Genomic DNA, 19,466 nt, shown 5'->3' on the forward strand with positions numbered 1-19,466 from the left:
CGAAGAGCCTAGGGAACAAAATGGAGGAACTAGAGCTACTGGTGCAGGAAGTGAAACCGGATATCATAGGGATAACAAAAACATGGTGGAATAGTAGTCATGACTGGAGTACAGGTATTGAAGGCTATGTGCTGTTTAGGAAAGACAGAAATAAAGACAAAGGTGGTGGAGTAGCATTGTACATCAATGAGGAGGTTAACTGTAAAGAAATAAGAAGTGATGGAACGGACAAGACAGAGTCTGTCTGGGCAAAAATCACACTGGGAAAGAAAGCTACTAGAGCCTCCCCTGAGATAGTGCTTGGGGTGTGCTACAGACCGCCGGGATCTGATTTGGATATGGATAGAGACCTCTTTAATGTTTTTAATGAAGTAAACACTAATGGGAAATGTGTGATCATGGGAGATTTTAACTTCCCAGATATGGACTGGAGGACAAGTGCTAGCAAGAATAATGGGGCTCAGATTTTTCTGGATGTGATAGCAGATGGATTTCTTCACCAAGTAGTTGAAGAACCAACAAGAGAGGATGCCATTTTAGATTTGGTTTTGGTGAGTAGTGAGGACCTCATAGAAGAAATGGTTGTAGGGGACAACCTTGGTTCGAGCGATCATGAGCTAATTCAGTTCAAACTAGATGGAAGGATAAACAAAAATAGATCTGGGACTAAGGTTTTTGACTTCTCAAGGGCTAACTTTAAAGAATTAAGGAAATTAGTTAGGGAAGTGGATTGGACTGAAGAACTTGTGGATCTAAATGCGGAGGAGGCCTGGAATTACTTTAAGTCGCAGCTGCAGAAACTATCAGAAGCCTGCATCTCAAGAAAGGGGAAAAAAACCATAGGCAGGAGTTGTAGACCAAGCTGGATGAGCAAGCATCTCAGAGAGGTGATTAAGAAAAAGCAGAAAGCCTACAAGGAGTGGAAGAAGGGTGGGATTAGCAAGGAAAGCTACCTTAGTAAGGTCAGAACATGTAGGGATAAAGTGAGAAAGGCTAAAAGCCAAGTAGAGTTGGACCTTGCAAAGGGAATTAAAACCAATAGTAAAATGTTCTATAGCCATATAAATAAGAAGAAAACAAAGAAAGAAGAAGTGGGACCGCTAAACACTGAGGATGGAATGGAGGTTAAGGATAACCTAGGCATGGCCCAATATCTAAATAAGTACTTTGCCTCAGTCTTTAATAAGGCTTATGAGGAGCTTAGGGATAATGGAAGGATGACAAATGGGAATGAGGATATGGAGGTGGATATTACCACATCTGAGGTAGAAACCAAACTTGAACAGCTTAATGGGACAAAATTGGAGGGCCCGGACAATCTTCATCCCAGAATATTAAAGGAACTGGCGCATGAAATTGCAAGCCCATTAGCGAGAATTTTTAATAAATCGGTAAACTCGGGTTGTACCGTACAACTGGAGAATTGCTAACATAGTTCCTATCTTTAAGAAAGGGAAAAAAAGTGATCCGAGTAACTATAGGCCTGTTAGTTTGACATCTGTAGTATGTAAGGTCTTGGAAAAAATTTTGAAGGAGAAAGTAGTTAAGGACATTGAGGTCAATGGTAATTGGGACAAATTACAACATGGTTTTACTAAAGGTAGATCGCGCCAAACCAACCTGATCTCCTTCTTTCAGAAGGTGACAGATTATTTAGACAAAGGAAATGCAGTAGACCTAATTTACCTCGATTTCAGTAAGGCATTTGACATGGTTCCACATGGGGAATTATTAGTTAAATTGGAAAAGATGGGGATCAATATGAAAATTGAAAGGTGGATAAGGAACTGGTTAAAGGGGAGACTACAACTGGTCGTACTGAAGGGTGAACTGTCAGGCTGGAAGGAGGTTACTAGTGGAGTTCCTCAAGGATCAGTTTTGGGACCAATCTTATTTAACCTTTTTATTACTGCCTTGGCACAAAAAGCGGGAATGTGCTAATAAAGTTTGCGGATGACACAAAGCTAGGGGGTATTGCTAACACAGAGAAGGACCGGGATATCATACAGGAAGATCTGGATGACCTTGTAAACTGGAGTAATAGTAATAGGATGAAATTTAATAGTGAAAAGTGCAAGGTCATGCACTTAGGGATTAATAATAAGAATTTTAGATATACGTTGGAGACACATCAGTTGGAAGCAACAGAGGAGGAGAAGGACCTTGGAGTATTGGTTGATCACAGGATGACTATGAGCTGCCAATGTGATATGTCCGTTAAAAAAGCTAATGCAGTTTTAGGATGCATCAGGCGAGGTATTTCCAGCAAAGATAAGGAGGTGTTAGTACCGTTATATAAGGCACTGGTGAGACCTCACCTGGAATACTGTGTGCAGTTCTGGTCTCCCATGTTTAAGAAGGATGAATTCAAACTGGAACAGGTTTAGAGACGGGCTACTAGGATGATCCGAGGAATGGAAACCCTGTCATATGAAAGGAGACTCAAAGAGCTTGGCTTGTTTAGTCTAGCCAAAAGAAGGCTGAGGGGGGATATGCTTGCTCTTTATAAATATATCAGAGGGATTAATATTAGGGAGGGAGAGGAATTATTTAAGCTTAGTACCAATGTAGACACAAGAACAAATGGGTATAAACTGGACACTAGGAAGTTTAGACTTGAAATTAGACGAAGGTTTCTAACCATTAGAGGAGTGAAGTTCTGGAACAGCCTTCCAAGGGGAGTAGTGGGGGCAAAAGACATATCTGGCTTTAAGACTAAGCTTGATAAGTTTATGGAAGGGATGGTATGATGGGATAGCTTAATTTTGGCAATTGATCTTTGATCATCAGCAGATAAGTATGCCCAGTGGTTGGTGATGGGATGTTGGATGGGATGGGATCTGAGTTACTGCAGAGAATTCTTTCCTGAGTGCTGGCTGGTGAGTCTTGCCCACATGCTCAGGGTTTAGCTGATCGCCATATTTGGGGTCGGGAAGGAATTTTCCTCCGGGGCAGATTGGCAGAGGCCCTGGAGGTTTTTCACCTTCCTCTGCAGCATGGGGCATGGGTCACTTGCTGGTGGATTCTCTGCAGCTTGAGGTCTTCAAACCACAATTTGAAGACTTCAATAGCTCGGACATAGGTTAGGAGTTTGTTATAGAAGTGGATGGGTAGAGTTCTGTGGCCTGCTTTGTGCAGGAGGTCAGACTAGATGATCACATTGGTCCCTTCTGACCCTAAAGCCTGTGAGTCATGTAGCCCCCCAAACCTTTTAGAAAAGCACGCCTGGCTATTTGCACTGCTGGAATCTCTGTCAGAGGCTTCCTTTTGTTTTCACTGCCGCCTTCTCCTTGGGAGGAGGCCCAGCCAAGGAAGAGGACTCTGAGAGGGTTGTTGGTGGAAATTTCAGGAGACAGTGCGGCCTTCTGAGGAGCTGGGGGATGAGGTGGGAGAGGAGCAGGGACATGAGACCCCTCCAGCCCACAGCCCCATGCTGGTATGCACTCTGCCAGGGCTGTAAGTAAGGCCTGGAGAGGAAGTTTGTTGACCTCCATAGTGTGGGTTTGATCAGGACCCCTGTGGGGGAAGAGTACTGTCATGCCAGAGGCTGATGGGGAGTATATGTGAAGATGCAGGGTGGATGGGGCAGTACCAGTATTGGAAGAGGATTGCAAGGAGAGGTCCCACCACAAGCCCTACCTCTTTTCACTCTACTCTCCACTCGCTAGTCAGGAGAAAGGAAGTCTGGTGAGACTTCCCATTCCAGCATCACTGGGAGCCGTTCTGAAACCAAATGTGGAAGAGACTTTGGCAATTCCTTGCTAGAGCTGGTGCCAATCATAGCAGGAGCATTGGAGGGCACTTTTCCTGCTCTCCAGGGAAGAAGCTCTCAGCAAACAGCTTGAAATGGCTGCAAGCTCATCCTCTTCACCCCGAAGGTACCTGCTGGACTGAGGCTCCGTAAGAGGAAGAACCTTTTCCCACAGCTGCTGGGGAGTGGGGCAGGGGGTGAGGGCCCAGCTGTTCTTGCCATCCTCCACGTCCCCACTTAGGATCACGGCTCAACATAAGAGGAGAGGGAAGGGGAAGAACGCTGCTAAGCCCCAGAAGATTAATGGCCAGAACCTCAGCTCCACTGAAGTAAACAGAGCTATACAGATTTACACCAGGTGAGGAGCTGGCTCTGTGTCCCCCAGAGGAACAAATGGAGATCAATCTCAGTGAGCAGAGACAGCAGTTCTAGGCCATTCATAGGGCCCCTTTTGGGTGCCAAAAATCTTCATGAGAGCAGTGGCTGTGAGTGCAAGATGGGCATGATTACCCAGAAATCTCCATTCCAGGCAAATGGATCCCAGTGCATGAGAATGGATTTCCATACAGCCCATAAGAGCTTGTCTATTTCAAGTAGCAGATGAAACAAAGTCTAGCAAAGCAAAGAGCTTACCCCTTCCCTGGAGCGTGACATCTTTGTGATTGAACTACAGTGGGAAGGTACAAGGTTGCACCCAACACCCCAACTGGTTTGCGATCTTGTAATTCTGAGTATTTCTGAGAGCACAGACTCTGCCTCCTCGGCAGCATTAGTTTGGGTTTTCATTGTTCTTACAAGCACAAATCCCTCTGAGCAGAACCTGAAGGTTATCGTACTCAGGAGTGATTAATGCTAACACCACAAATTCCCTCCGCGCTAGAACATAAGGAAGGCTGCAGGTGCTGGGGAAAGAGCCAAAAGTGGGACAATAGAAATTCTAGCTAGAGCTACTTTCTGGCCTCCCTTAGAGCAATGAGGTTGATGATGGGGGTTCTTAGAACTAATGGAGGACAGGGTCAGCTCTCAGATTCAAAGGTGCAGGCCATAGGGGCTCAGGCACACTATTCCCAAGCCTGCTTGCCTCCAATTTTAACCTTACACTTCAAAAAAATCCAATCCCACTTCCCCCAAACTCTTCTCCATCCTGTCTCTGGAAGAGCCTTGCCCTATGGCCATGCCTCATCAGAGAGGTGGAGTTCAGGGGCAGAGGGATGGTTTGAATATTTCATCCCTACCTGAGAGGTCTCCGGATGTTCCTTTGAAACCAGAACATTGCAGTCAAGACAGAGCAACCTGCTCACAGGTTGGGGCTTGCACTGAGACTCCACGTAAAAGCAGGTGGTCTATCTGCCATAACGACCAGCTGCATCATGTTTGGAGCCCCACTGTGGGTGGTTTCAAACATGAAGTGAGCGTGACATTGAAGTAACTTGGACAGATAGGGATTGTTTACATCCCCCCACCCGAGTAGCACAAATGTAACCCCATTAAACTTGGTGCCTCTGCTGTTGCACAAGGTATCTCCACAGCTGATACACTATCATCTCCCTTTTTGCAAATCTCTGCCAACATTGCTACCTTCGCTGTTCGGACATTATGTGACTATCCAGCTAGGAAATCCTTTTGTATATTACCTCACCGCAAATTATCACTTGCAAACCTCTAAAATGTTACACTGAAGAACACGTGCCCAGCTTGTGAGGATCCCTAATTTAGAGAGGGATCTTCATTGCTGGAGAGCTTGTTAATACAGATTTTGATTTCAGTAAATTTTGGCGCATACCACTGAGCCTGTTTGGTTCCTGACATACACCGCTAGGAGCCAGCAGTCTAAGGATTAATCAGAGCAAGCCTGGAATACAGACTGCACTGCCGGGGTCTGGATTTTTTTGTAAGCCATTTCCAAGGGAACAATTCTGTCCTACAAACAGGACATCGGATTCTATAATTTGTGGGGAGCTATTATATAATCACTGCTACCTTAATATACTGCCAAAAAAAAAAGTGTAACATGGTCTGACATCTCCTGCTAAGAGAGAGAATTATTCATCAGTGATATTTAAAATAAATTACTGGTCAATATATTATGTAGCTGGCAGCTGCTGGAGTTGAAGCCATTCTAATAGGTAGCTGGAGAGAGGAGAAGAAATTAGAATAATAACAATGACCTCAGTTAATAATTTATCATCAAAATATGACTTCAGTAGTAGAATACAGTTCAGAGTAAAAATTCCCAAAAAGCATGCACATTTAGATGGATTTCCTTCGCAGGCGGTGGTGTTCCCTGCAGCGGGGGCTGTTGGACGATAAAGTGCTCCCAGGGGAGGAGACGCCAGTGGGATCCCTCGTGCTCAGGGAGACCTCATCAATTTTGTAAGAAATGGAATTATAGTAAACGGGATTGGTGTGGCAGCTGAGGGTCTCTGGATGAGAAGGGACAGGGCTCCCACACAGCCGCGGTCTGTAGCACAAACACGTGCACAAGGAAGGGACTTTGGCGGTGGAGTTTGAAGAGTGACGTCTTAGTCTATCAGCGTCTTCCTGCATCAGTGGGATGAGGTTCATTTGACTTGTCCTGTCTTCTATGGGTAGAAAAATAGCATCTCTGTTCTTACTGTCTTCCTTAGCTTTCAGGTGGATGTTGTTCCTGACTCTCTTCAGGGATGCCCTCTCTTCTGCATCCCGCCTCTCATCTTCCGAGTTCATAGTCAAAAACCTAAGAACAACTAAGTTTAGGAAAGCACCAATCACAGTCAAACCGACCAAGATGTACATGAAGCTGAAAGCCACATACGGTGGCTTCTTCTGTAAAGCTTCGTTTTTCTGCAGAGCTACAAAGTCGCCAAAGCCAATAGTGGTCAGGGTTATGAAGCAGTAATAATAGGCATGGAAGAAGGTCCAGCCCTCAAAATAAGAGAAGGCAGCTGCTCCAACACACAGTGTCCCCATGCATGACAAGAAGCCAACTAAGACCATGTTTTCCATAGAGACATTCGTCTTCTTCATGCCCAGACACTTCTTTATTTTCTTCAGCAGTAACCGGACTACAGTGTTCATGCGTTCCCCAAGACTTTGGAACATAACCAGTGTGAGGGGGATACCAAGGACTGCATAGAACATGCAGAAAACTTTGCCAGCATCTGTGCCCGGGGCAGCATGTCCATAACCTGCACCAGAAAGAGAGAAAGGCAGGCATTACTTAAACCCACAGGAGCAATGGCATCCCATGTCAGCATTGCAGGCCAAATTCCACTACTGACAGACTGGTTTCTGTGAGGATTGGGGGTTGAGGGGAAAAAGAGCAATGTTTGCAGACAGATTTGTGGGCTCATGGTTTGCGCATACTGAGATTTGGGACTATGCTCCCCTGCGGGTCACTCACGCTGATCTCCAAATTGCAACAGAGTACACTAAGGATGGAGTTTCATTTGGTCTTTAAAGGGCTAAAGTTACCCCTCTTGCACCCTATGATAGCCTGTGGGCTCGCACTGGAGTATCTATGGGCAGGATTAGACCGACAGGGCCTGCTTCTCCTCCCAAGCTGGTTTCACATTGGTGTAACCCTACTGACTTCTGTGGATTTTCTTCTGATTTATGCCAGGGGAACTGAGAGGAGAATCAGACCAAAGGCACTTTCATTTTCACTATATTGTTTTAAACACAAAGTGTTTATTTCACTGAAGTGCCATGAGCTGACTCCATCCCTACAGAGCTCAGAGAAGGCTGAAGCGCCGCATCTTCCATCCTCACCAACACAGATTAAGATTTAATTTCCTTGTCTTGTTTGGAGATTTAGAATTGATGTACTAAGCAGGGAGGCGCATGATAACAGTAGGATAAGAAGAAGGTACTCACTGAGGATTCTGCACCCACCTGACTTAGTTGATAAGCTTAATTGAAATTTGTGATCTCTGCCTCAGATGGAGGGATAAACTTCAACACAAGAGAATTATACTGTATCCTGCAGTAACCACTATGGGGGCAGGAGGCCTCATCAAAAAAACAACCTACATTTGAGAAGGCAATAGGTATGGACACTTCTTTTGTGGACATGTTTACATCCTAGAACAATAATAGTTAATTTAAGAAGGGGAAGAGCCAGTTTGTTTCCCTGCACTGCTGCATGGTTTTTTGAAAATTATTTAAAAATTTCACTTTTTCCAGTTACTTAAACAACTTGAATAAAGAATACGGAAAAAATATTCATCAAGAGACATTCTTTTTCTTTCTAGTTCTCATTCAATACTATGACTGCGCTTCCCCTACAGTTGCACAGGGCAGAGCTTTTACGGAAACTGTCTGATCACAATGATGGATTGATCAGGAGACAATTTACACACAGTGTCTCTGGTAGATTCTCAAGTGCACCTCCCACTGCAGGAAATTGGATGGGGTTGCAAGACAAAGTATTGCATAACTGACTGTAGTAAACTCACAACTGCAATATTCTAAAGGAGAGTTTGCTTCCTATTGTTTATGTATACACACATCAACATCAAATGAGTTAAAATTACCTCATGTCATTTTCTCTGATATAATCAAACAAGCACCTTTTGCAGAACACAGAGGGAAATCAGGACTTGAGTGACAGAAAGCTACCAGACCTTTAGCACAAGGTCTGGCAGCAATCACCAGGTAATAGGGTACATGAGAATGCTGTGGGAACACCAAGGAGTAAATAATGATCTAAAGCAGCAATAAGGTGGAGAAATAGCTGTTGTTCCCCCCAATACTCTTAAAAGAGGATATGACTGATGCTTTCAAACCGATAAAGGAAATGAGAGACTAAACACTGATACAAGGACTGCTTGAAATTGACAGAAATGTTCTCTTTTGGGTCAAATGAAACATTTTGTTCAACCGCAAAAATATTTCTGCCTTTCAATTCACCCAAAACTTCAAAAATGTTGGTTAGGGGTTGACTTGAAAATAAATTTTTCTCTCTCGGAACTGTCAGTGAACTAAAAAAAACACAGTTATTTTCATAGCTCTTCAAGTGACACAAATGTGGATGAAGCATTTTGCTGAGTAAAGAGTGCTCTGATCTGTCCTCAGAACACAGGGAATGTCCCTGAAGAGTCACAGACACTCACCCATTTGAATGTTGTCAGCAAGATTCTACAGATACTCCTACACTGCAGCTGGGAGCAAGCCTCCCAGTGTGTCAGACTCACAGTAGTGGAGCTGGAGCCAGCATACTAAAAATAGCAGTGTGGACATTGCAGCTTCGGCAGAGACTCGGGCTTGCCACACAACCTCAGACCCAGGGCACGGGTGGGCTTGACACCTAGACCTGCCATCCCAGCCACAATGTCCATGCTGCTATTTTCAGTGTGCTACCTGAGCCCCACTAGAACAAATCTGTTTACCTGGACTGGGAAGCTTGCTCCCCGTGGCAGTGAAAACATACCCTAAAACAAAGCACCTTAAATCCATCATTGTGCACAGGGAATGTGTGCAATCAACTAAGTAAAATACTTACCATTTACATTCTGATTTTCAATTGCAAAAGGGCTTTACACCTTTCCACTAAAATCTACCCTGCTGTAAGGATTAAGCCATTAGCCAAGGTGACTGTGCGATGGCGAAAGGCTGGGATTAGACTGCAAGGTTCATGGCTCAAGGCTGCACTTGCAAGTAATAATTACAGCTCAGCCAGTGCAAAGGGGCATTGGAACTTTACAGTGACACTCAAAGGTGGGGTGGCTGGCAAGGCTCTGCAAAGTAGGCCTTCTACAATCAAACATCAGGGCTTTGAGGAGAAGATATGGCTGGAATCTGGGCCCTTGTGGGAGTTTTGCCTGGGGTCAGGGTTTCATGCATTGTACTGAGGGCCTCCAGGCTGTTCCTGGAGAACTTTCTCAATAGAGCAAATCTTAAAATGTTCACATTTGTACATCCCCATAGAGAGGAATAGGTCTTTTCCTGTCAGGGTTCCCATTGTTCCCTGCAGCCCTTTAGCTACTGCCTGCAATGAAGTCATCGGCCTGTGCTTAGCCCCCACAGTATACTGTCACATGACTGTGAGAATACTCACATTCTGCATAAGCATTTTGATAATACTTTGCATTTTCACAGCCCCTCTTATCATAGGATCTCAGGTGGCTTTGTAAACATCAGGGATCCCTGGCCAAAGTCCCAGAGAATTAGATATTACTTTGCAATTATTATTATTCTGATTTTGCAGATGGGGAAACTGAGGTCACATGGAGTCAGCAATACAGCGGGGCATGGAATCCATGGCACTTAAAGTCTTTGGCCAATTTCCAACATTAAAGTTCCTCTTAGCTCCCTGCAACAATTCAAAGGCTGCCCATTTCCACAAATCAGGTGTTGCTGCCCGAGGAGGGGGTGCATGGGTGCAGGCAGCAGGGGTGAACTCAGTGCTCACGCAGAGGTAAGTGCAGGCAGTTGGATGAGTTTGTTGCACATGAAAACTACGTAACATCACACAGGGCACACCAGGGGAAAGGTGGCTTCTGAGTCTTGTTAGCACAGGGGTAGGCAACCTATGGCACTGCATGCAAGCTGATTTGCACTGGCACTCACGCTGCCCGGGTCCTGGCCACCGCTCTGGGGGGCTCTGCATTTTCATTTAATTTTAAATGAAGCATCTTAAACATTTTAAAAACCTTGTTTACTTTACATACAACAATAGCTTAGTTATATATTATAGACAGAGAAAGAAACCTTCTAAAAACATTAAAATGTATGACTGGCATGTGAAACCTTAAATCAGAGCGAATAAATGAAGACTCCGCACACCACTGCTGAAAGGTTGCCGACCCCTGTGTTAGCATAATCTGAAGGCAGAGGTAAGGACACCATGGGCAGGCAGTGGGGATAAGAACTCCCAGCTGTTCAAAACCTTGTTCCCATGACTGTGTGTGATGGGGCTTTCTTACATCGGGGCAAGATGGGGCAAAGCAGAAGAGTCTCTTTGCAGGTGGCAGGGAGGGAAGGAGCCTGATGTTGGAGCCAGGGAGTGGGGTAGAAGCTGCACAGAGCATGACTTGAATGCACTTAGATACCAAAATGACAGCAACCTTAAATTCCAGAGTACTGTGCTGTGCCCTGCAAGCTGACAGGGTTCATGGGGGCTGCTGATGGCTCTCAGGAGGAGACTGCAGAAGTGAGCTGTTAGTGGTGCAGTGACCCTGGGGCTGGGGGAGGACTCATGGGGAAGCAGGTGTGGGGGGAGGAACTAGGGGGTGGCTCAGTGCGCACAGAGGAATGGGGAGAGGTGGGATGCAGCTTAGTGCCCATGAGGGCAGGGGGATCAACACAGGCAGGGGGCGGATCAATGCCCTGGGGAGACAAGAGGCGGCTCGGTGTCCATGGAGGGGTGGGGGCAGATGGCTCGGTGCCCATGAGGGCAGGGTGATGGGTAGAGGCAGGGGGTGTCTCGGTGCCCTGGGGGGACAGGGCGGCTTGGTGCCCACTGAGGGGTGGGGCAGTCGGGGGGGGGGAGGCCCAGTGCCTGTGAAGGGGTGGACGGGGTGGCCTGGTGCCAAGGAGGAGTGAGGGCAGGTGGGGGGCTCGGTGACCATGGAGGAATGGGGGCAGACTGCTTGGCGCCCATGAGGGCAGCGTGATGGGTGCAGGCAGGGGCGGCTCAGTGTCCTGGGGGGATGGGGCGGTCCGGTGCCTGTGGAGGGACGGAGGGAGGGGGGAGGGTGTCCGTGGAGGGCTGGGTGGGGGGAGGGCTGGGTGCCCGTGGAGGGATGGACAGGGGCAGCCCGCTGCCCGCGGAGGGCTGGGGGCTGGAGGCAGGCGGAGGGGGGGGTGCCCGCTGCCCGCGGAGGGCTGGGGGCTGGAGGCAGGCGAGGGGGGCGCCCGCTGCCCGTGGAGGGCTGGGTGCCCGTGGAGGGATGGACAGGGGCAGTCCGCTGCCCGCGGAGGGCTGGGGGCTGGAGGCAGGCGAGGGGGGCGCCCGCTGCCCGCGGAGGGCTGGGGGGGGAGGGCTTGGTGCCCGTGGAGGGATGGACAGGGGCAGCCCGCTGCCCGTGGAGGGCTGGGGACAGGCTGGGGGGCGGCCCGCGGCCCTGGGGGGACGGGACGGCCCGAGCCCGCACTCACCGATGGTGGTGATGACCGTGATGGCGAAGTAGAAGGAGCCGGCGAACTTCCACTGCCCCCCGGCGCGGTGCGGCTCGGCCTGCAGCACCAGCCGCTCCAGCTCGCGGTAGTCGTCGGCCGAGAAGCGGTACTTCCTGCGGAGCTCGCCCCGCTTCTGCTCCAGCAGCCGCCTGCGGCCGCTCTCGGCCTCCGACTCCAGCGCGTCGAACACGGCGGCGCCCACCAGCAGGTAGGAGAAGATGCAGAGGATCAGCGAGACCGTGCGCAGGTTCTGCCGCTTCATGGCGAGGGGCGGCCTGGGGGGCGCTCGGCCGGGGCACCGCGCCGGGGACCAGGGCCGGCTTGCTCAGCCCCCGGCCGGCGGGCATCGCCTGCCGCATGCACCGGCCGCCAGCTCCCCACTGCGCTGGGCCTGGGTTATCGGCGCCCGCCTGCAGCGGGCATGCACCGGCCGGCGGGTGTCGGCTCCCCACTGCACCGGCTGCGTGCACAGAGCCCGGGCAGCGGCTCCTCAGGTGCTGGCCCCCAGACCTCCTGCGCTGTGCTGCTGCAGAGGCTGGAAGGTAGCGATGCCCGCGCGCCGGCTGCAAGGGCCCCGGGAGTCCCCTCCTCCCGCACCAGGGGAGGGCAGCGGGGGGCTGGTCCCGAGGCCGATCCGCCTGCAGCTGCTCCTCCCGCTGCGCGCTCCCCCTCCCCAGGCACGCAGCTGGATGCGCTTCTCCTAGCGGAGGGGGTGTGGGAAGCTTGCGGCTATTCCCGGGCTGGCTGAGCGGACCGCCCCCTTCCAGAACCACAGCCGAGTCCCTTGCTTCACGCACCCTCAGGCTTCGCCGGCCACATAGGTGCTGGTGGAACTAGAGATTCGGGGGCTGCTGCTGCACCCCCTGGCTTGAAGTGATGTCCATCCTAGCCAGGGTTACAGTTTGGGTCAATGGCTCTCAGCACCCCCACTATACAAATTGTTTCAGCGCCCGCTTAGGGGGACAGGCACCTGCTGCTTCAGCACCTTCCACTGCACCGCTCTGCCCAACCAGGTAAATGGTCCCCTACTCCCACAGGCAGCCTCTACTGCCACATGACTTCAGAGATGTGTCCTGGCAACCCATCTCCCCATCCCCGCTGCACTGTGCCTGCCCTAGGTTAAAGTAATAGCTGCTTCTGCTTTCAGCCCCTGCTTTCAGCAAAAGTGGTTCCAAAGTAAAGGGCCTGCCACTGCGAAGAGGAACTTGTCACCAGTCCCATCCCATTCACACCTGAAGATTATTATCGCATGGCCTTCAGGTGATCACACTACTGCTGTTGCACAGCACCGTGCAGGGAGGGAGAGGTTGGTCCCTAATACAACTAGGACCCAAACCGTTTAGGGCTGCATAGGTCGAATCAGCTTTTTTCTGACTTACCCTGAGGCTCATTGCTGAGCACTGGAAGAGCTGATCTTTCTCCATTTGGTGTCACTAAGCCTAAACTGGGGAGGAGGACTCCTCATGGAGCCTTTCTACGTTGGGTCACTCTCACCTACCGTCTAGCTTTATCAAGCCTGAGCTGGCTTTGTATCACTTATTGGAAATATTACATAAAGCAGGAACTTTGCCTGAGTTCATACCTTTCTGGCAGTGTTCCCAGGTTGAAGGAGTGTTATGGATGCTGACGTGAGTGAGAGCAGCCAAGCTGCCCTGTTTTGCTTCAGGATCCAGGTAGCTTTCAAGTGGAATAGGATTCACCCAGGCTGGATATGCAGCCATGGAGAAAGCATGATGCAGCTAAAATACTCTTTGGGGTGGCAGTGCCGGATGTGGAAAGCAAAAGGTGTGCTGCTTGGTAGGACTCACCAGGGAGGTAGCACTTCACAATTAGCAACAATATTGAATCAACCACATTTTTTTTTTTAAATCACGTTTATTCTGATTTTCTCACCAGTCCTAGATATCAGATTATCATAATTGCTGCTGTATTATTTGAAGCAGAGGAAACAGAAGGAGAAAACCAAAGAACTAAATTACATGTTTCAACTCCAGATCAAATATACCCAAATTCTGCTTTGAATGAGATGCTGCAATGTAAGCTCCCCCTGCGTGCCTTCATCATCAGTATGCATCAAGCCTAACTTGGAGGGACCCCACCTCTAGAGGGTCAGAGAGGAGTTCAGTCTCTGCCTTTGGCCTTAGATTGAGACTGCCAACAAGTGCTAGTTGTGAAGTGTTGATTTATGTTTGTGATGCTGTATGATTGACTATGGCCATTTATATCGTTGATATTGCCACCATTATACAATTACAACACACCTTGTACAAAGTATATAATGTAAGGTGTCAATGGAAACGTTCTGATTTGCTAAATAAGATTATCCTGTTTATATGCATGTATCATCTTTGTATCTAAAGTTATGAATATTGGCTGTGGGTTTGTATCTTACATATGTATTCCATTCCTGAGTAACACCCACCTGATAAAAGTTGCATGGAACCAGACAGCTATGTGTTGATGGTCCATTAAGGACACTCAGGACTGTCCTTACCCATATGCAAAGTAAGCAGCTATGTGCTGCTCCAGCCCCTGCCCTGCCACTTCCCCAGGCCTGCCAGCCCTGCATCTGCTCTGCCCCTTCCCCAGAGCCCCTGCCCCACCTCTTCCCGCCCCTGAGGAGTACAGCAGGGCCAAGCCTGCACTCACTGGCAATGGGAGGTGCAGGGACCTGGCCCCAGCTGCACTGCCAGTGAGTGCTGGGGAGTGGTTCCCCCCTGCCCCTCAAGCCAGCCCCCGCATGGAGGGAGGCTATGTAGGGCCCCAGATTACCTAGGAATGGCCCAGAGCCACTTTACTTTAATAATAGGCCCAGATAGCTCTTCCTGTGGATGCCTCAACAGGAATATGGGCAATGGCTGCCCCTGTGAGTCATCAGAGCACGTAAAGACATGTGATATGCCCGGCTAACCCTGGGCTCCATCTTGGACCAGTAAAACTTTCCACAAACATAGGCTATGAGCTGTGTTTGAGACAGTAAAATTCCATGCACATGGCAAAGGATATAAAAGGTCCCTGAGATAGCTCCATTTTGTCTCTTTCCTACCATGATTCTCTGGACTTACCACAAAAAGGAGCCTTTTGAACTATGGACTGAAAAATTTCCAATCTTTTGGAAGTTATCAGAGAGACTTTACAAGCTAGCAGTTTATTCCATCACTGCTACAAGCTGGAGATAAGGACTTAGCAAGTATTTGTCTGTTTATGATTTATTAACTCTCTTCTTTCCTTTTATTATTATTATTTCTTTAGTTTTTAGTGACTAAAGGATTGGCATCAGGATGATTATTGGGTAAGATCTGAGTTATATATTGACCTGGCCAAGTGGATCATATTTGGGGATTAGAGGACCTATATTTGATGAAATTGGTTTTCAGTAACCACTCATCACAGAGTCCAATGTCTGGGTGGTGAGCCAAGAGCTGGAATGCCTAAGGAGACTGAACTTCTGACATTTTGTTAACCAATGTGGTGAGACAGAAGTTTCCTTTTGTTCCTGGCTTGTTATAATGTAAAGCTAGACTAACCACCAGTTTAGATAGGAATGAATTCCAACCACTCTGAACTGCCTCAGCTATGAATCAAAAAGCAAGAGGAAAAGGGCTCCATTTCCTGAGCCTTCCTGTATTCCTTATGTTTCACTTCTGAAAATAGAATGATAATTCTCTCTCAATCTCATGCTATTGGAGACAATATCTTCTCCAAGAAATAAACTCTTGTTTGTTAGCTTAGAATAAACCAGCAGGTTTTAAATCCTCCTTGCTCCACTTACAGTGTTAAAGGTGCAGGGCTAAATTTCAGAATAATTTCCTTGTTCAGTAGACAACATCTAGCTGTAATCCTCTTAAAAAATCTGTTTGGGTTCTGGATATCTGCCATCTTCACTCCTTTCTGCCCACATCCAAGATTAGCACCATTAGTGAGAGATCTTACTGAGAAAAAAATTCGGGCGTCTGCATTTACCATCACAAGCAGAAACTATCAACCAAGTGCTGTGGGACTAATTGTGACAGATATGGCAATTTCTTGCAACGTCTTCGGGAGATTTCACTGTATTAAGTTTACGTATCATTGTGGGCCAGAGATTATGTGTAATTCTGTGGGGAAGGGTAACTACAGACTACTAGGAATTAAGACCAGTGGGCATGGTTAGGTAAATTCATTCAGTTAGAACACCTCCAGAGAGGTACCACTTCCTTAGCAGCTCCCCTGTACTAGTTCAGTCTGGATTCTCTAGAGGCTAACAGACAAAGAAACAACTTTAGGATAAATAGCCTGAGTTTAAACTCACCCAGGCCCTCTCTTTGATCCAGCAAATTGACAGGACCTTCCGTCCAAAGGGAGGGCCTCAATCCTTAGGGAAGGGTTGGATAGACTGACACCAACCACAGCTCTAGTGGAAACTGAGGTGGGGGTGATCTCTGGTAAGCTTATTAGCATGCTAATAGGTTCTTTTAATGTTTTCTGCCAATGCTTTTACTTTAAGAATAAATGTGCTTGCTTAGGGAAGGCGCTGCAGTAACTTAAAGCCATGGGCAATTACGTGCTTTATAGCCTCTGAGGAGGCAGTCTACTTTGCTGAGGAATTCACAGTGTAGTCAGGAAAATACAGGCTGGAAATACCTTTGCCAGGTTGGGGAGAGAGATGTGGGTCTCCGCTCAGGAGAGGTGATGGCTGGGGAGTTGGAAGCCTGAGAGTTGGTGGTCTTGTGGGACCATAGAGGGGGAATACAGGTGCAGTTGCTCTAAATCGTGACAGAGTACTGTTTCAGCTGTTTCATCAGCAAAGTACTTTTTGGCTCATGAACTCTGAAACTGCCACATTTTAGGTAAAAAAGAGTAAAGCCTCTGTTGGAAGAATGTGTCTGTTCTATGTTCACCTTCTTCAGCAGTGCAGACTTGCCAATATGTGCTAGGAGGCTGCCAGATCTTACAACCTGGGCAATATTGACCTGAGCCCATGGGTGGATGGGAGATATCCGAGATGCTGCTGGTTCAGAAGGTGATGATTTTCTCAGTGTCAAGCTATGAGTCAATATCTCATCTTGGAGCACTGCTGGTTATTTAGGACCCCATTATCCCTGGTGTCCTGGGAAAATTGCACTGTGAACAATTACGTATTGTCCGCTTAAGTGCTCAATTTCCCTCCTCACCCCCATACACTGCACTCTCACTTGTATTTGATGTTCCTCACTTCTTGCCCATAATTGCCATTTAGCATTGTTGTGTGCTGTTAAGTAGCTGCTGAATTCCGCCCCAGAGCCAGCTGCCTTCAGCACATTTCTTACCTCCCTCCCTCTGTGCTGCCAAGCCTCATTCATTCATGTTGGTAGAGTGTTATGAGAGACACACGTACACTGCACCTCCCTGATGAAGAAAGTTACCTTTCATGGTTGCCTTAATAGTAGTGTTACATCCGAGGTTGCTTTGGGCTAATCTGAGCCCTTGCTATTTGTTCTGCTTTCTTGAGAAGGCATCAGTATTTTGAAGAGGGTTTCTTTACCATCACTCTGTAAAGGATTTTTCCCGCCCACCCACCCTGCTCTGAGCCCTAAAAGTGCTACTGGTTCAGTAACATCACTGCTTAAAGATCTGTGTTGTATGTGTCCAGAAGTCCATTGCCACAACAGCCAACACTGATTGGCTAGTTATATTACAATATTGAAGTATGGCTTTTTCATAGCATAGTGATCCCCTCTCCTCTCCTTATGGCACACTTATGGCTAAGACCATTGGGGTCTTCTAGTGGGCTCGCATCCGCATTTACCCATTCTGATCAGTTCTCAGGTTTGTATAATTTGGATTTCCTCAATCATGTCCTCTCTAAATCTTCTCCTGACCACGCTAAATAAATCCCAGTTTTTACAATGTCTTGTGCTATGTAAGCCCTGCCTGCATCTCTGGCTCTGTACGGCCCTTTCTTGTTGCATTAGTAATTGAAGAAATTATTCTTCTGGTTGCTAAAAACAGAGGCCAGCGATGTAATGTATAATCTTGGAAGATAATATCAGGACCACTCTGAAATCAACACCGTGATACACATTCCAGCCATTTTGACAGTGGTGGGGGGCAGTTTGGTTTTTTCTTCAGTGTCGTGTTTGCATTAGCTCAGTCCATATACAGCTTCAGTTAAATCAGTGGGACTGCTTGTGAAGTAAGGTAGTGCTCAGCATCAGAGTGGCAGAATCAGACCCATAACAAACAACCCCACAATAAGAACAACCCACACATACCTGTTCCCATGAGCTACTATTCCATAACAAGTCAGGTAATGCGTGCCAGGGAGAGAGAAGAAACAAGGGTTTTTAGAAGGTGTAACACAGGTTGGTAGTGTCTTTTGAACTGTATCAACGTCACTCTCACTGTATCATTTGTTTTGAAAATAGCATGGAAGATTGCAAGCTCTAAAACCTTTGTGATACAAGAATAGTACCTGAGTGCAATGCATCTGCGCTTTCTCCATGGGGGGAGAATAGCAGCATTACCTGGCTTAAATTGCATTGTGCACCACATTGCTTTTATGGGTTTGATGCTGCAATTCCCATTGGTTTCAATGGAAGTTTCCTGAGACAAAGCCCACTTAAATCAACTTGACTTCAATGGAATTTGGATCAGGCTCATACACACTTGGTGGAATCAGGCCCTGCAAGGTAAAGCATGTGATCATTGGTTTCCAGCAAGTTGTTTAATTCTGAGATTAAATGTCTGTTATTTTTTTATTACACCGAGAGGGAGGGAGAGAGCGAGCTCTGAGCGTAGGACAGAAGAATAAATGATGTATTATTGTTGTAATGAGACAGGTTTTAGTGAACACAGTTAGTTTGTTTTCCCAGTCATTGTAAGATGAATTTTGAAAAACCTGTTAGTTACCAAGGGGGAGATGGAAGACAAGGTCAAACCTCATTTGTATTTAAACCAGCATCTAATTAATGTGTCTAATAATTCTGTCCTGGCAGCACGTTTATTAAAAAGCTTTACTGGTTCTAATGGATTGGAATAAGCAAAGCTGCTTAACCTTCACTGTTGAAAGATGCTAATTTGATGCATTCTAAATATAGGCCAAAATTGCATCTGTTTAAATTTAGTCCCTGGCAATTGCCGATGATGGATATCTCTCCCTTGGGCTGTTAGGAGGTTCAGAGCATAAACAGCACCAGCACTCCGTGGAGAGCTGGATGTGTGTACAAGGCACATGTTCATATTGATAATAGGTAGCTACAGAATAAAAGATGAACTCTGAATCAATGTTACCCCTGCTGCTCTTTCTCCTTCACTTGTTTACACAGCATAATGAAACAGGTAGGTGGTTTGCATTACAGAAAGCTCTCCCCTTTGATTTTAAATGCCCCATATAGGTGAATAACTGAGGTAGAGCCCGACCCAGCAGTACAGTGCAGGACTGGCATGCTAGAGTCCTGGGTTCTAGTCCCAATCAGTTCTGCCACTAACACATTATGCAGCCTTAGTCAAGTCACACAGGGCCAAATTTTCTCAAGTGACCTCTAATTTTAGCTGCCTCTGTTTTTGGATGCCCAACGTGAAACACCTAGGGCTTAATTTGCAGAAGGGCTGAGCATCTGCAACTCCATTTGAAGTCAATGGGAGAGGTTACAAT

The 19,466-nt window shown here is 47.4% G+C and overlaps 1 protein-coding gene and 1 long non-coding RNA gene across 2 annotated transcripts in view; one reads left to right on the forward strand and one right to left on the reverse strand.

Moving 5' to 3' along the window:
- Nucleotides 1-5,925: 5,925 nt before the first annotated feature.
- On the reverse strand, nt 5,926-12,113 carry KCNK15 (potassium two pore domain channel subfamily K member 15). The gene is made up of 2 exons (XM_050917418.1): nt 11,831-12,113; nt 5,926-6,918 (listed from the first exon to the last, which is right to left on the reverse strand). Exons 1-2 carry the CDS (start codon nt 12,111-12,113, stop codon nt 6,002-6,004), a joined length of 1,200 nt encoding a protein of 399 aa, XP_050773375.1. The 3' UTR covers nt 5,926-6,001.
- Nucleotides 11,972-19,466, forward strand: part of LOC127030768 (uncharacterized) — a 33,723-nt gene continuing 26,228 nt past the window's right edge. Inside the window, exon 1 of the long non-coding RNA XR_007768473.1 lies at nt 11,972-12,059. This is a non-coding gene — a long non-coding RNA (uncharacterized LOC127030768). The remainder of the gene's footprint in view (nt 12,060-19,466) is intronic.

The sequence above is a fragment of the Gopherus flavomarginatus genome, chromosome 11, assembly GCF_025201925.1.
Source record: "Gopherus flavomarginatus isolate rGopFla2 chromosome 11, rGopFla2.mat.asm, whole genome shotgun sequence".
Lineage (NCBI taxonomy): Eukaryota > Metazoa > Chordata > Testudines > Testudinidae > Gopherus > Gopherus flavomarginatus.

Coding starts and splice junctions, on each gene's coding strand:
- KCNK15 (XM_050917418.1), bottom strand. CDS start 12,113: ATGAAGCGGCAGAACCTGCGCACGGTCTCGCTGATCCTCTGCATCTTC. Junction 6,919..11,830: donor CACGGTCATCACCACCATCG/GTGAGTGCGGGC, acceptor TTTCTGGTGCAG/GTTATGGACATGCTGCCCCG.